The 14,920-nt window shown below is 56.7% G+C and overlaps 1 protein-coding gene across 1 annotated transcript in view; it reads left to right on the forward strand.

The window, feature by feature from the left end:
• Ltbp3 (latent transforming growth factor beta binding protein 3) overlaps positions 1-14,920 on the forward strand; it is a 19,920-nt gene continuing 5,000 nt past the window's right edge. Inside the window, exons 1-18 of the mRNA XM_090347375.1 lie at positions 1-791; positions 3,588-3,908; positions 4,053-4,255; positions 4,380-4,485; positions 4,594-4,686; positions 4,801-4,923; positions 5,722-5,880; positions 5,964-6,149; positions 8,820-8,836; positions 8,911-8,983; positions 9,112-9,210; positions 10,492-10,617; positions 10,801-10,932; positions 11,031-11,159; positions 11,494-11,616; positions 11,816-11,938; positions 13,825-13,947; positions 14,137-14,256. Of these exons, the coding sequence (XP_090203501.1) occupies positions 458-791; positions 3,588-3,908; positions 4,053-4,255; positions 4,380-4,485; positions 4,594-4,686; positions 4,801-4,923; positions 5,722-5,880; positions 5,964-6,149; positions 8,820-8,836; positions 8,911-8,983; positions 9,112-9,210; positions 10,492-10,617; positions 10,801-10,932; positions 11,031-11,159; positions 11,494-11,616; positions 11,816-11,938; positions 13,825-13,947; positions 14,137-14,256 (2,590 nt within the window). The 5' untranslated portion in view covers positions 1-457. The remainder of the gene's footprint in view (positions 792-3,587; positions 3,909-4,052; positions 4,256-4,379; positions 4,486-4,593; positions 4,687-4,800; positions 4,924-5,721; positions 5,881-5,963; positions 6,150-8,819; positions 8,837-8,910; positions 8,984-9,111; positions 9,211-10,491; positions 10,618-10,800; positions 10,933-11,030; positions 11,160-11,493; positions 11,617-11,815; positions 11,939-13,824; positions 13,948-14,136; positions 14,257-14,920) is intronic.

Below are 14,920 nucleotides of genomic sequence, written 5' to 3' on the forward strand. Positions count from 1 at the left end.
CGCGGGCCAGCGTCCCAGCCCCCCTCGCCGCCGCCGCCGCCGCCGCCGCGCTCCAGCCAGGGAAAACAACTGCTCACTTCTCCCTGCGTCCGCCCCGCGCGCCCGCGTCCGCCCCGCGCGCCCTGCGCCCGCCCCGCGCGCCCGCGTCCGCCCCGCGCGCCCTGCGTCCCGGCCGCCCAGGCGAGGGGCGCGGAGCGGGCCGGCCGCCCGGCCTTCCTCCCTCGCTCCTCCTCTCCGCCTCCGCGGGCTCCCGATCCCGACCCGGGCCTGGCCGGGACGTGTCCACGCTCCCCGCAGTCCCGGCCTCCACCTCTCGGCCTCGCCCCGGGGTCGGGGGGGGCTCCCCGCCGCGCCCGCCGTCCCCTCCCGGGCCGCTCCCTGCGCTCCTCTCCACCCTCTCCCGGGCTCCCCCGCCGGCCCCTCGCCCCTCGGCCCCGGGGGTCGTGCGGGGCCGCGGATGCCCGGGCCCCTCGGGGCTGCCGGCGGCCTGGCCCCTGCGATGCGCGGGGCCGGCGCGGCGGGGCTCCTGGCGCTGCTGCTGCTGCTGCCGCCGCCGCCGCCGCTGGGCCCGGGCGGCGGGGCCGAGGGGGGGCCGACCGGCGAGCGCGGCGCCGGCGGGGGCGGGGCGCTGGCCCGCGAGCGCTTCAAGGTGGTCTTCGCGCCGGTGATCTGCAAGCGGACCTGCCTCAAGGGCCAGTGTCGGGACAGTTGTCAGCAGGGCTCCAACATGACGCTCATCGGGGAGAACGGCCACAGCACCGACACGCTCACGGGCTCCGGTTTCCGCGTGGGTGAGCGCCGGGGGCTCCGGCTGGGAAGTGCGGGACAGACAGGCGCCAGGACCAGGCGGGAGCCCTGGGCAAAGGACGGGGGACCAGTTGGGGTCCAGGGAGCCCAGATCTGGGACCCTAGGGAAATAAGGGGCAAGGAGGCTGCAGTCCTAAAGGCCAGAGGTGGGGGGGGGGTGCGTGGAGGCCCGGAGTTGGAAGCTTTAGGTGAGAGCTGGGGCCTAGGCTGTGGTCCGGGGTGGCAGAGGGGGTGGTGACTGAGTTCACAGTGGTAGCACACATCCCTGTACGGGCAGGAAGGCTCCGAAAGGGGGTGAAATATTTTCACAAGAAACAGAAGCCTTAAAAAAAAAAATGTCTAACCCTGGGCCTGCCAGGGGAGACACCTGCGTCCTCCTGGAGGAGGAGCCAGGTCAGAGAGAGGGAGGCATTGAGGCCTAAGAAGAGGGTGCAGGCCTGGAGTTGGGGCTGTTTCAGGTCATCAGTGCCTCCTCTTCCCCTGCCTGCAGTGAGCTCCAGTGGGGCCCTGTGGGCCAGGCCTGGGGGTGGGGGGAAGGTGTCCCAGTAGTAATTACCCTGTTGGACAGGGTAATTAGGCCGAACCCAGGATGGCACCAGCAAAACAGCCCCTCTCATACATTCCTCACCCACTCCAGACTTGAAGAGCCCCACTCATGCGGTTCACAGCTCTCACGATGAGTGAGTGTGTGTGTGAGTGTGTGTGTGTGTGTGTGTGTAAACGAGCACATTGTGATTAGTCCATGTCTGTGTTATTGTCTCTGGTATGTGTCTGCATTTACTTCCAGGGAGTGGATGGGAGTGTTTACATAGTGAGTCTGTGTTGGTGTCAGAATGTCGATGCGTGAGAGACAGGATGACTGTGCATGTGAGTGTGCCCACTCTCCCAGACCCCCCGGCCATCCTTGTTGTCTCCATATGTGCTGCCCACATCCCCCAGGCTCAGTGCCCAGGCCACAGTGGGCGGATGTCAGCGGGAGGTCATCCACGCCGCTATGGGTGACTCACTGGGCGGCAGGAAGGAGAGGCTCCTGCCTCCGCCTGGCCCTGGACACAAGCCTTGTGCCTTGTGAGGCTGGGCTGCAGGGGGCTGGGCAGGGGCTGGGCTGGGCTGGGCTGTCCTTGGTCTGACCCTAATTGCCAAGGGATGAGGGCTGCCCCTATGAGGAGCTTTGGGTGTCCAGGAGGTGCTGGAGCTGGTGCAGGAACTCTGGGCCTGAGGCTGCAAACATGTCAGGCATGAATACCTGAGAAAAGGAGCATCTCACCCCTCTTGCTTAGTTCCGCCTTCCCTCATCCTCCTGCACCCCTCAGCTCCAATGCTGAGGTCCAGCAGGCCTGGCCTCTAAACACTTGTTTTTTTCTTTTTGTTTGTTTGGTACTATACCGAAGCCTAAACTCAGAGCCTCACCCTTTTATTTGGATTTTTGCTCAAGGCAGGTACTCTACCATTTGAGCCACACCTCCACTTCTAGCTTAATGTTGGTTATAGATAAAAATTCCATAAACTTTCCTGCCTGGGCTGGTTTTGACATGAGATCGTTAGATCTCAGCCTCCTGAGTAGCTGGGATTGCAGGTGTGAGCCACCAGTACCCAGCTGGTAGTGTGGAATACTGTAACCAACTCATGCCAAGATTTGCAGGGGGTATAACTCAGAGAAGGAATGGCTTGGGTGGGGCAGAACAATGGCTCCTTCAGGGGGAGAAGATGAGTCCAGGAGGTTCAGGTTTGAGCATAGAGATTGGGGTCAGGACTGGGGTGGAGGGAAAGGCAAGATGGCTCTACCATAAGGGTGTCATGGAAGAGCTGGACTCCGATGGCTCATGTCTGTAATCCTAGCTACTCAGGAGACTGAGATCTGAGGAGCACAGTTTGAAACCAGCCTGGGCAGGAAAATCAGTGAGACTCTTTTTTTTTTTTTGGCCAGTCTTGGGCTTAAGCTCAGGGCCTGAGCACTGTCCTTGGATTTTTCTCAAGGCTAGACCTCTACCACTTGAGCCTCAGCACCACTTCTGGCTTTTTCTAAGTATGTGATACCAAGGAATCGAACCCGGGTCTTTGTGCATCTAGGCAAGCACTCTACTACTAGGCTAAACTCCCAGCCTCAGTGAGACTCTTATCTCTGATTAACCACCAGAAAACTAGAAGTGGAGCTGTGACTCAAAGTGGTCAGAGCAAAGAATTTAAGCCCCATGACTGACAATAATAATAATAATAATAATAATAATAATAGCAATAAATAATATCATGGAAGGCGCAGAGGGGGATAGGCTGAGAGAATGTTCTGGATGGTAGAGAGCCTTGAATATCCAAGGAAGAGATGGAGGCATGATAAGCCCAAGTCCTTGAGTTCAAACCTCAGAACTGGGGGAGGAAGAAAAATAAATAAAGGTCCTCTTATATGTCCAGCCGAGGATGAAAATGGTGAGCTTGGATTGTGAAATGCCAGGCCTTTGCCTGTGGCAGGCGTCTCTAGGGATGCTGGGATGGTAGCCTGGCAGGAGAGAGATCCGGAAGCCAGGGAGAGTCTGTGTGTGACCACACACAGAGGAGGGACAGAGGAAGGATGGGTTCCGGGGACATTACAGAAGCTGGAACTGGAGGAGCCTCTGTAAATGGGAGTTTGAGGCTGGTTTCTGTGTGTCTGCGCATGCAAGGGTCCCGTTGGTGACCCCAGCTGTTGACTCCAGACCATCTTCCACAGCAGCACAGGGTCAGCATGTGGCAAGGAAATGGTGGGTGACAGCCAGCCTGGAGCCCGACCCCCCTCTCCTCCCCAGTGGTCTGTCCTCTGCCCTGCATGAACGGCGGCCAGTGCTCCTCTCGGAACCAGTGTCTGTGCCCTCCCGACTTCACGGGCCGCTTCTGCCAGGTGCCTGCTGGAGGAGGCGCGGCCACGGGCACCACTGGCTCCGGCCCTGCGCTGGGCCGGGCCGGGCCCCTGTCTACAGGTGTGCTGGCGCCTGAGGACTCTGCGGCCAGCAAGCACGCCATATACGCGGTGCAGGTGATTGCAGACCCTCCCGGACAGGGGGACGGGCCCCCAGCCCAGCATGCCGCCTTCCTGGTGCCCCTGGGGCCAGGACAGATCTCAGCAGAAGGTATCAGGCCAGGGGGGCAATCTCGGGATGCTCACCGAGGGGGAGGGGAGCGGGAAGGAGGGGGCCCAGCTGGGGTGCAGCCCTGCGCCCCAGGGGCAGAGCAGCCGTGAGGCCACCGCCCCCCCTCCCCCGCCCTGTCCCCAGTGCAGGCCCAGCCGCCTGTGGTGAACGTGCGGGTCCACCACCCGCCCGAAGCCTCCGTCCAGGTGCACCGCATCGAGGGGCCCAACGCCGAGGGCGCCGCTCCCGCCCAGCACCTGCTGCCTCACCCCAAGCCCCCGCACCCGCGGCCGCCCACCCAGAAGCCACTGGGCCGCTGCTTCCAGGACACGCTGCCCAAGCAGCTGGTGAGTGACCCCGAGGTCCAGATCACAGGTGCCACCAAAGAAGTGCCTAAAACTGGGGCCACAGGTGGTGGAGGGAAAGGGTCTGGGTGCAGTGGGTGAACCCTGTCCACACCTCTCCCTATAGTGTGGCAGCAACCCCCTGCCGGGCCTCACCAAGCAGGAAGACTGCTGTGGGAGCGTGGGCACAGCCTGGGGTCAGAGCAAGTGCCACAAATGTCCCCAGCTGCAGTGTGAGTGCATGGGCTTGGCGGACACCCACCAAAATTCCTCTCCCCACGCTGCCCTCCCCAGTGCCCTCTGCGCTCCCTCCCCCTTGCCAGGCTGTCCTCTCTTTGCAGACACCGGGGTGCAGAAGCCAGGACCTGTACGTGGGGAGGTGGGTGCTGACTGTCCCCAGGGCTACAAAAGGCTCAACAGCACCCACTGCCAGGGTACGGTCTGCGGGATTGTGACTCTGGGATGGGGTGGGGTGCCGAGGTTGGGCTGGGGCAAGACTCTGAAGTTCTTGTAGCAGAGCAGAGGGACCAAACTCTCACTTACCACAGACATCAACGAGTGTGCAATGCCCGGCGTGTGCCGCCACGGTGACTGCCTCAACAGCCCTGGCTCTTATCGCTGCGTCTGTCCACCGGGCCATAGCTTGGGCCCCTCCCGCACACAGTGCATTGGTGAGACGGAGTGGGCTCTGGGAATGGGTAAGGGAATAAAACTCTAAGCAGTAAGAGTCAGATGTCACAAGAAATCAGAGTGAGGGGTTGGGAGTTGAGCCTAGTGTTAGAGTGCTTGCCTAGCAAGAAGACCCCGGTTCAATTCCTTAGTACTACATACATAGAAAAAAACCAGAAGTGGTGCTGTGACTCAAGTGGTAGAGCACTAACCTTAAGAAACCCCAAGGACTGTGCCCAGGCCCTGAGTTCAAGGCCCAGGACTGGGACAGGAGGAGGAGGACGAGGAGGAGGAGAAGAAGCAATCAGAGTGAACCAGGCACTGTCAGCTACTCAGAAGGCTGAGATCCAAAGATCACAGTTCAAAGCCAGTCCACACAGGAAAGTCTATGAGACTCTTCATCTCCAATTAACTACCAAAAAGCCAGAAGTGGAGTGATGGCTCAAGAGTGCCAGCCTTGAGGAAAAAAAAGTTCAAGGACAGCTCCCTGAGTTCAAGTTCTAGGACCAGCACTGGAACAGAAAACAAACAAAAACAAAAACAAACTCAGGATGAAATCAAGTGTTGACTGCAGGAAGGCTAAGGCTCGGAGCAGGAAGGATTGGGGATCCATGGCGCCAGGATCTTGTGAGAGGGAGACTAAAGGTCCCGTGGGGCCAGGGCATGTATACAGTCAGGTCCCTCCTCCGTGGAAGGAGTGGAGAAGAGTCCCAGGACCAGAAGAGTTGGGTGAGGTCGGGGCCCTGGTGGGAATGCGGGCAGTGGTGAGGGCCAAGTAAACATGTCCTCTCCCCATGCAGCCGACAAACCAGAGGAAAAGAGCCTGTGTTTCCGCATGGTGAGCCCAGAGCACCAGTGCCAGCATCCCCTGACCACACACCTCACCCGCCAGCTCTGCTGCTGCAGCGTGGGCAAGGCCTGGGGTACGCGGTGCCAGCGCTGCCCTGCAGATGGCACTGGTGAGCACACGTGTGGGGCTGGTGTTGGGGGCTGCCTGGCCATGCGCCAGTCTAAACACTCGTGTCTACTGTCTTGACTGCAGTTGCCTTCAAGGAGATCTGTCCTGCTGGGAAAGGGTACCACATCCTCACCTCCCACCAGACACTCACCATCCAGGGCGAAAGCGACTTTTCTCTTTTCCTGCATCCAGATGGACCACCCAAACCCCAACAGCCCCCTGAAAGCCCCAGCCGGGCACCGTCCCCAGAAGACACAGAGGAAGAGAGAGGTCTGCTCTGACTTCATGACCCCTAACCCACAGATAGGACTTCACATTTAACTCCCTAAACTTTTCACTTTTGGTGGTATTAGGGTTTGAACTCAGGTACCCACTTGCTTCTTAGGCAGTCGCTCTACGAGTTGAGCTATACTCTTAGCCATTTTGTTTGAGTTTTTTTTTTTTTTTGCCAGTCCCGGGCTTGCGCTCAGGGCCTGAGCACTGTCCTTGGACTTTCTCAAGGCCAGAGCTCTAGCACTTGAGCCTCAGCACCACTTCCGGCTTTTTTTCTATCTATGTAGTACCGAGGAATCGAACCTGGGTCTTCATGCATGCTAGGCAAGCACTCTACCACTAGGCCAAACTCCAGGCGCCTGCTTGAGTTATTTTATGGATCTTGTCTAGAGCTTTTGCCTGAGCCAGTTTCACACCTTGAGCCTTCTATGCCCACCTTTTCTTTTTCTTTTTAGTCCCAGACTGGGACTTAAACTCAGTGCCTGACACTTTGGATAATTGGCTCTACCCACTGAGCCAGGCCTCCAACACATATGCCTGTTTTCTATGGGTACAGTGTTATACCACACACCTGGCCCAAGACTTACTACCCTTTCTGTGTGTGCATGTGGCAGTCTTGGGGCTTGAACTCGGGGCCTGGGCACTGGTCTGAGCTTCTTTAGCTCAAGGCTAGCACTCTACTACTTGAGCCACAGTGCCACTTCTGGCTTTTTCTTTTTATATGGTACTGAGGAATGGAACCCATGGCTTCATGCATGCTTGGCAAGCACTCTACCTCTAAGATATACTCCCAGCCTAAGGACTCTACTCTTAATCCAACCACTGACACCCACCTCCCCCCCCCCCCCACACACACACCAGGCCTGATCCTCTAACCCCTACTCAGAATTTTTGTTTTTGGCAGTATGAAATTTAAGGGCCTCATGTTTGCTCTACCGCTGAGCCACGCCTTCTGCCTTCTTGACTCTGTGAACTATAACAATTTTGTTGTTTTCTGGTTTTGTTTTGTTTTTCCTTTTGTGCCAGTCCTGGGGCTTTAACTCGGCACCTTGACAATGTTCCTGAACTACTTTGGTTCAAAGCTAGTGTTCACTTTGAGCCACAATGCCACGCTGGCCTTTTCTGAATAGTTTTTTTTTTTTTTCCATTTTCCAGTCCTGGGGCTTGAATCCAGGGCCTGGACACTGACCTTGGACACTTTTTGCTCAAGACCAGCACACTGCCACTTGAGCCACAGTGCCACTTCTGGTTTTTTCTGTGTATGTGGTTCTGGGGATTCATACCCAGGGCTTCGTGCACATGAGGCGAGCACACTGTCACTAGGCCAAGCTCCCAGCCCTTCTGAATAGTTTATTAGAGATAAGACTCTCACAGACTGGCCAGGATTTTGGCCTAGTGGTAGAGTGCTTGCCTAGTATGCACGAAGACCCGGGTTCGATTCCTTGGTACCACATGCATAAAAAAAACAAAACTGGAAGTGGTGCTGAGGCTCAAGTGATAGAGCTCTAACCTTGAGAAAGCCCAAGGCCAGTGCTCAGACCTGAGCTCAAGAATCTCACAGACTTTCCTGTCTGGGCTGGCTTTGAACTGTGATCTTTAGATCTCAGCCTTCTGAGTAGTTAGGATTATAAGCATGAGGAGCCACCAATGCCTGGCTTGCCTTTTCTTGCCTTTTCTCTTTTTCTTTTTGGTCAGTAATGAGGCTTGAACTCTGGGCCTGGGTGCTGTCCCTGAGCTCTTTTGCTTACCACTTAATTAACTAATTTTTTTTGCCAGTCCTGGGCTTGAACTCAGGGCCTGAGCACTGTCCTTGGGCTTTCTCAAGGATACAGCTCTACCACTTGAGCCTCAACACCACTTCTGGCTTTTTTTTGTGTATGTGGTGCCAAGGAATCAAACTCAGGTCTTCATGCATGTGAGACAAGCACTCTACCACTAGGCCAAACTCCCGTCCTTAACTACCTAATCTTTGTTCTGTAAAAAGATCTTGTTTAACCAGACCTAGCCTCTGATCACTAAGTGAACACATCTACTCTAAGAATCTAATCCCTGGCCCTTAACCTGGGGAGATGAGTTTTGAACTCTTAAAGACCTACCCTTGGGGCCTGGAGTATGGCCTAGTGGTAGAATGCTTGCCTAGCATGCATAAAGCCATGGGTTCCATTCCTCTGTACCACATACACAGAAAAGCCAGAACTGGTGCTGTGCTCAAGTGGTAAAGTGCTAGCCTTGAGAAAGCACAAGGACAGTACCCAACCCTGAGTGCTAGCCCTAGGTCTGGCACAAAAACAAAAAACCCACCCTAAACAAGGCCCTGCAGGCTTACCTGCAATCCTAGCTATTCAGGAATCTGCCATCTGAGGAGCTCAGTTTGAAGCCAGCCTGGTCAGACAAATCCAACAGAATCTTATCTCCAGTTAACCAGCAAAAAGCTGGAAGTAAAGCTGTGGCTCAAGTGAGAGAAAACATCCTTACGGAAAAAAGCCAAGCAAGAGTGCAAGGACTTGGGAGTTCAAGCCCTGGTACCAGCATACATGCGTACACACACACACACACACACACATACACACACACGAGACCCACCCTCGCGCATACCCAGTTGTTGATCCCAGACCTGACTTCTTCTTCCACCTCAGCTTTTAATGTCTCCATCTTCTTTCTTTTTAGGGGTGACCACGGATCCAGTGAGTAGGAGCACCCAGGTGGGAGGGGTGGAGGTGGTGGGGGAGACAGGGGCTCACGCTGCTGTCACCCACAGCCAGTGAGCGAGGAGCGGTCAGTGCAGCAGAGCCATCCCACCGTCACCACCTCTCCAGCCCGGCCTTTCCCAGGTGAGCTGGATACTGCAGGGAACAGACTTCAGGGATTCAGTCAGTGAGAAGTGGGGGGGAACATGGGGGCCCAGAGGGAGCTTTAGTCACCCACTCACCCTCTAAGGGGCTTGTGTTGTTACCTGCAGAGTTGATCTCCCGCCCCTCACCACCTACCGTCCGCCAGTTCCTGCCAGACCTGCCTCCTTCCCGCAGTGCAGTGGAGATTGCCCCCACTCAGGTCACAGGTAAGGCAGCCCAGCGGGGCGTTCCTTCCTTCACACCTGAGAGGCCCCACCCCAAGTTCATTTTTCTCTTTCTGGAGCTGCCCTCCCTCCTCCCCCGACACACAATCATGCTCTACCACCAACATGCTAACACTTGCCCAGGGCTGGGCACTGGGGAAGTCCTGGTGAGCTGCAGAGGTCCCACCCCTCCTCTCAGATGAGCCAGGGTCTAGATGGGGGCAGTGAGCCCAATCTCAGGACATTCATTAATTCAGTTTGTACTGATTGATTACCTATTACGTGTGAGGTTCTGTTGAGATGCTGGGGTTAGTAAACAAAACCAGATTTAAAAGAAAAAAAAAATCCCCATTCTTTGCAGAACAGTACAATAACACAAAACGAAAACAACAACAAAAACCAGATGAGTAAACATCTAGCCTGTCTCATAAACCCACCATGACCCACCCATGCTGCAGAGATGAGGACACTAATTAGAGAATAAGAATTGAGTATGTTTCAAGTGCTTGAAAGAATAAACCAAAGAAAAAGGAACTCTGCAGGTTGTGATAATCCGTAGATGGCAAGGAGAGAAGGCTTTCTGTGTAAGGCCTTAAAGATGGCTAAATGTGTAAGAGGAGCCACAGTTCAAAGCCAGCCTGGGCAGGAAATTCCATGAGATTCATCTCCAGTTAATCATCAAAAAACCAAAAGTGGAGCTGTGACTTAAGGGATAGAAAGCTTTTAGGGAAAAAGGCGAGAGACCTGGACCTGGCGCAGGCATGCACACCCTGGAGAAGGGAGGGGCGCGCAGGCTCTGGACAGGAACATTCTAGGGGGAGTTCAGTTTGGTGGAGGAGGCAGACGCTACCCTGCCGTCCATGCTTCTAGATGAGAAGTCCAGGGCCTTGGGGCGTCTTGGCAGGCTTAGGTGTGCTGCCAGAGGCTATGAGAAGGGAGAACACACATTTCTTTTTAAAAAAGCATGTAGGGGCCGGGAGCGCGGCCCAGTGGTAGAGTGCCCGCCTAGCATGCACCGAGCCCTGGGTTCGATTCCTTGGCGCTGCGGCTCCCGAGGCGGAGCGCTAGCCGGGAGCTAAGAGCGTCCAGGGACAGTGCTCAGGCCGGGTTCAAGCCCCGGGACTGGCCACCAGATCGGTGCCGGTGGCTCACACTCAGGAGGCTGCGGTTTGACGTGGAGTGCGCTTGTCGGGGAACGTGAAGTCCCCGTGGTGGGCGGCGAGGGGTCGGGGTGGGGCAGCGCCGGGGAGCAGCGCCCGCCGACCCGCGCCCGCCATGCCACAGAGACGGATGAGTGCCGGCTGAACCAGAACATCTGTGGGCACGGCGAGTGCATCCCGGGCCCCTCCGACTACTCCTGCCACTGCAACCCGGGCTACCGCTCGCATCCTCAGCACCGCTACTGCGTGGGTGAGCGGGGGCGCGGGATACCGGGGTGGCGGGGGTGTGGGGTGCAGCGGGGCGCGGGGTGCCCAGGGCACGGGGTGGTGCAGTGGGGCGCGGGGTGCCCGGGGCGCGGGGTGGCACAGGGTACGGGGGTGCCGCGGGGTGCGGAGGGCCGCCCGGCCCACGCATCTCCCCGCGTCCCCGCAGACGTGAACGAGTGCGAGGCAGAGCCCTGCGGCCCTGGCCGGGGCATCTGCATGAACACCGGCGGCTCCTACAACTGCCACTGCAACCACGGCTACCGGCTGCACGTGGGCGCGGGCGGGCGCTCGTGCGTGGGTGAGGGCCGTCGGGGGGGGGCGTCGGGGGGCGGGCGGGCGGGCTTGGCCCCCAGAACCTTCTGGAACATCCGCGGGCGCCCCATCTCCTCCGCGCAGACCTGAACGAGTGTGCGAAGCCGCACGTGTGCGGCGACGGCGGCTTTTGCATCAACTTCCCCGGGCACTACAAGTGCAACTGCTACTTCGGCTACCGGCTCAAGGCCTCTCGGCTGCCTGTGTGCGAAGGTAGGGGCCGGCCCGGGCCGGGCTCCTGCCCCGCCGAGGATGGCGGTTCGAAGCCAGCCCGGGAAAGAAAGGCTGGGAGGAGGGCTGCGGGCGAAATGGTAAAGCGCCAGCCTTGATGGAAGACCAGGCCTCCTCCTGGCACGCGCACACACACGCGCGCACACGCGCGGCTCCTCGAGTGGGCAGAAGGCTGCACTCACCCATCACCCACGCGCTCAGCCCTGGCGCTGAGCTGGGGCACGGGGAGCCCGGGGGTCTCAGTTTGTCTTGATTTGTGAGGAGGCAGACACCCTGCCAGCAAGCGGCAGTCCACCTCCTCCTCCCTCCTGTGCAGACGTGGACGAGTGCCGGGACCCGAACTCCTGCCCGGACGGCAAATGCGAGAACAGTCCTGGGAGCTTCAAGTGCATCGCCTGTCAGCCGGGCTACCGCAGCCAGGGGGGCGGGGCCTGTCGCGGTGAGGGCGGGGCCTCGGGAAGGGGGGGGGCCGGCGTCCTGGCGGGTACGGCCTCGGGAAGGGGGCGGGGCCTCTGGAAAGGGCGGGGCCGGCATCCCGACAGGGGCGGGGCCTCTGGAAGGGGCGGGGGGCGTCGTTCCGGCAGGGACAGGGCCTCGGGAAGGGGGCGAGGCCGTGCTTACACGCGCTCTCTCTGCAGACATCAACGAGTGTGCTGAGGGCAGTCCTTGCACGCCTGGATGGTGTGAGAACCTCCCGGGTTCCTTCCGTTGCACGTGCGCCCAGGGTTATACACCCGGGCCTGATGGTCGCAGTTGTCTGGGTGAGTTCCCGCATGCACCTCGGAACACCCACCATCCATTCCCCAGCGGGTCAGGGAGTGGATGCAAGGGCGCTAGATCATAGCAGAGTGGCTGTGGAGTGTGGCCTCCTATGTCTTAGGAGGCAAGGTTTGCAACTGCATTTGCAAAACTTTGAATGAAAAAAAAATGATATCAAAGATGGAGGCAATAAGTGGGGGGGGTGGCTCACGCCTGTAATCCTAGCTACTCAGCAGGCTGAGATCTGAGGATCAAGGTTCAAAGCCAGCCCAGGCAGAAAAGGACCTGAGACTCTATCTCCAATTAACCTCTAGAAAATGGGATGTGGGGCTTGGCTCAAGGGTAGGGCGGTAGCCTTAAGCTGAAGAGCTCAGGGACAGCGTCCAGGCCAAGTTCAATCCCTATGACCCACCAAAAAAAAAAAAAAACAAAAAACGAGGCAGTAGTCTTCCCCCGCTGCCCCATGTTTATTATGCACCAAGAGGCAGCGTGGGATTCAGGGCAACAGGAATTGCTGCTGGCCTGGATGGAGAGTGGGTGCTGTCTGGACATGCCATCAGAACTTAGAGAAACGAAGCCGGAGCTATGTTGAAGGAGAGCTGAAAGGAATTAGCCCAGGATGAAAGAACAGCATGACACACTAGAGCTGATGGATGGCTCATACCTATAATGCTAGCTACTCAGAAGGCTGAGATCTGAAGTTCTCACCTCCAAGTAACCATCAAAAAGCTGGAGGTGGAATTATGGCTCAAGTGGTAGATCACCAGCCTTGAGAAAAAAAAATCCAGGTGCCAGCAGGAAAGAGGAAAGTCCTCTGTGAGACTCTTCAACCAGAAAACACTGGCCTTGAGCTGAAGAGCTTAGGGACAATGCCCAGGCCCAGAGTTCAATCCCCACAACTGACCAAAAAAAAAAGCTAAGCAATCTGGTATATAGCTCAGTGGCAAAAGGCAAAATACTCACCTAGCAAGTGTAACATCTTGGGTTGATCCACAGTACAAAAAAGAAAAGACAAAAATAATACAGTTTAAAAGAAGAAAAAAAGGGCCGGGAGTTTGGCCTAGTGGTTAAAGTGCTTGCCTAGCATGCATGAAGACTCAGGTTCGATTCCTCGGTACCACATACATAGAAAAAAGCCGGAAGTGGTGCTGAGGCTCAAGTGGTAGAGCTCTAGCCTTGAGAAAGTCCAAGGACAGTGCTCAGGCCCTGAGCTCAAGCCCAGGACTGGCAAAAAAAAAAAAGAAGAAGAAAAAATGCTAAGCAAGTTATGTGCTGGTGTCTTACACCCATAACCCTAGTTACTGAGGAGATCTGAGGATTTCGGTTCAAAGCCCGGGCAGGAAAGTCCATGAGATTCTTACTTCCAATTAACTACCAAAAAACTGAAAGTAGAGCCGTGGCTCAAACTGGTAGAGCACTGGCCTTGAGCCCAGAAGCTCAGGGACAGCACCCAGCCCCTAGTTCAAGCCCCAGGACCAGTGTGCACACACACAAATAAAATTAAAGTGTGATGCATGCACAAAACAACAGGTGGACTGGATGAGTCGAGGCTTCGGGATGGTCATAAAATGTGCTATTAGGACAAATTACCTAGGCTTGTTGGCTCCATGTCAAGGTTGAGGAGGAAGTGGTGGATGGGCCCTCCAGACGTGCAGATGGTGCCTCGGTGGAGGGAGCGGAGGCCCAGAGCAGGATGACGAGAGAAGCCAGGACGTAGCTCTTGTGTGGTGAGGGTGGATGGCTCGGGGACTACCTGGCTTGGCCCCAGCACACAAGCGCTACGTGTGGGCACAGCGATTCACACTAGCTTTGCTGGCCTCCACTCCCGTGCTCTGGCCCATGGGCAGAGGCCTTAGTCTGACCCTCTGATTCCCCCTGTGTTACACAGATGTGGACGAGTGTGAAGCAGGGGACGTGTGTGACAATGGCAAGTGTACCAACACACCAGGCTCCTTCCAGTGTCAGTGTCCCTCTGGCTACCATCTGTCAAGGGACCGGAACCACTGCGAGGGTAAGGGGGCCTGGAACTGGGGTCCTGGCCTGTCCTTCCCTAACCTAAGGTCCTTGCTGTCCGGGTCCACTCCCCATCCGAATCCCAGCTGTGCTATGGGGGTGGGGGAACAGCCCAGGGCCGGTGGCATTGGCAGCTGCGTGTAGGGGGTCAGCCTCCGAGATGCTCTACCTCCGTGGTCCTCTGCAGACATTGACGAATGTGACTTCCCGGCGGCCTGCATTGGGGGTGACTGCATCAACACCAATGGCTCCTACAGATGCCTCTGCCCCCAGGGGTACCGGCTGGTGGGTGGCAGGAAGTGCCAAGGTATGTGGGATTGGCTAAGGGGCACCTGAGGGGACTGGCAGGGCATGGTAATCCACTAGACGTGGTGCCTGCTGTCTGCCCATCACCCGTGTACCCTCATTCATTCTTTCACTAACTTGCATGGCATACTTAACACTAATGATACTTTTATTGTAGCACGATCACTGTGCTCAAATAATCTAGGCTACACTCCCGGCCCCCACTTCCAGTTTTTTGTTTTGTTTTCTTTTTTGTGGGTCATGGGGCTTAAACTTGGCCTGGGTGCTGTCCCTGAGCTCTTAGGCTAGCCTTGAGCCAAGCCCCACTTCCCATTTTCTAGAGGTTCTAGAGGTTAATTGGAGATAAGAATCTCATATTCTTATCTCCATGCTGGCTTTGAACCTTGATCCTCAGATCTCAGCCTCTTGAATAGCTAGGATTATAGGCATGAGCCACCATGTCAGTACACTTCAAGTTTTTATTTTATTTATTTATTTATTTATTTATTTTGCCAGTCCTGGGCTTGGGCTCAGGGCTTGAGCACTGTCCTTGAACTTTCTCAAGGCCAGCATTCTACCACTTAAGCCTCAGCACCACTTCCAGCTTTTTGCTATGTATGTGGTACCCAGGAATCGAACCCGGGTCTTCATGCATGCTAGGCAAGCACTCTACCACTAGGCCAAAC

This window comes from Megascapheus bottae, chromosome 16 (assembly GCF_031878675.1).
Source record: "Megascapheus bottae isolate mThoBot1 chromosome 16, mThoBot2.hap1, whole genome shotgun sequence".
Lineage (NCBI taxonomy): Eukaryota > Metazoa > Chordata > Mammalia > Rodentia > Geomyidae > Megascapheus > Megascapheus bottae.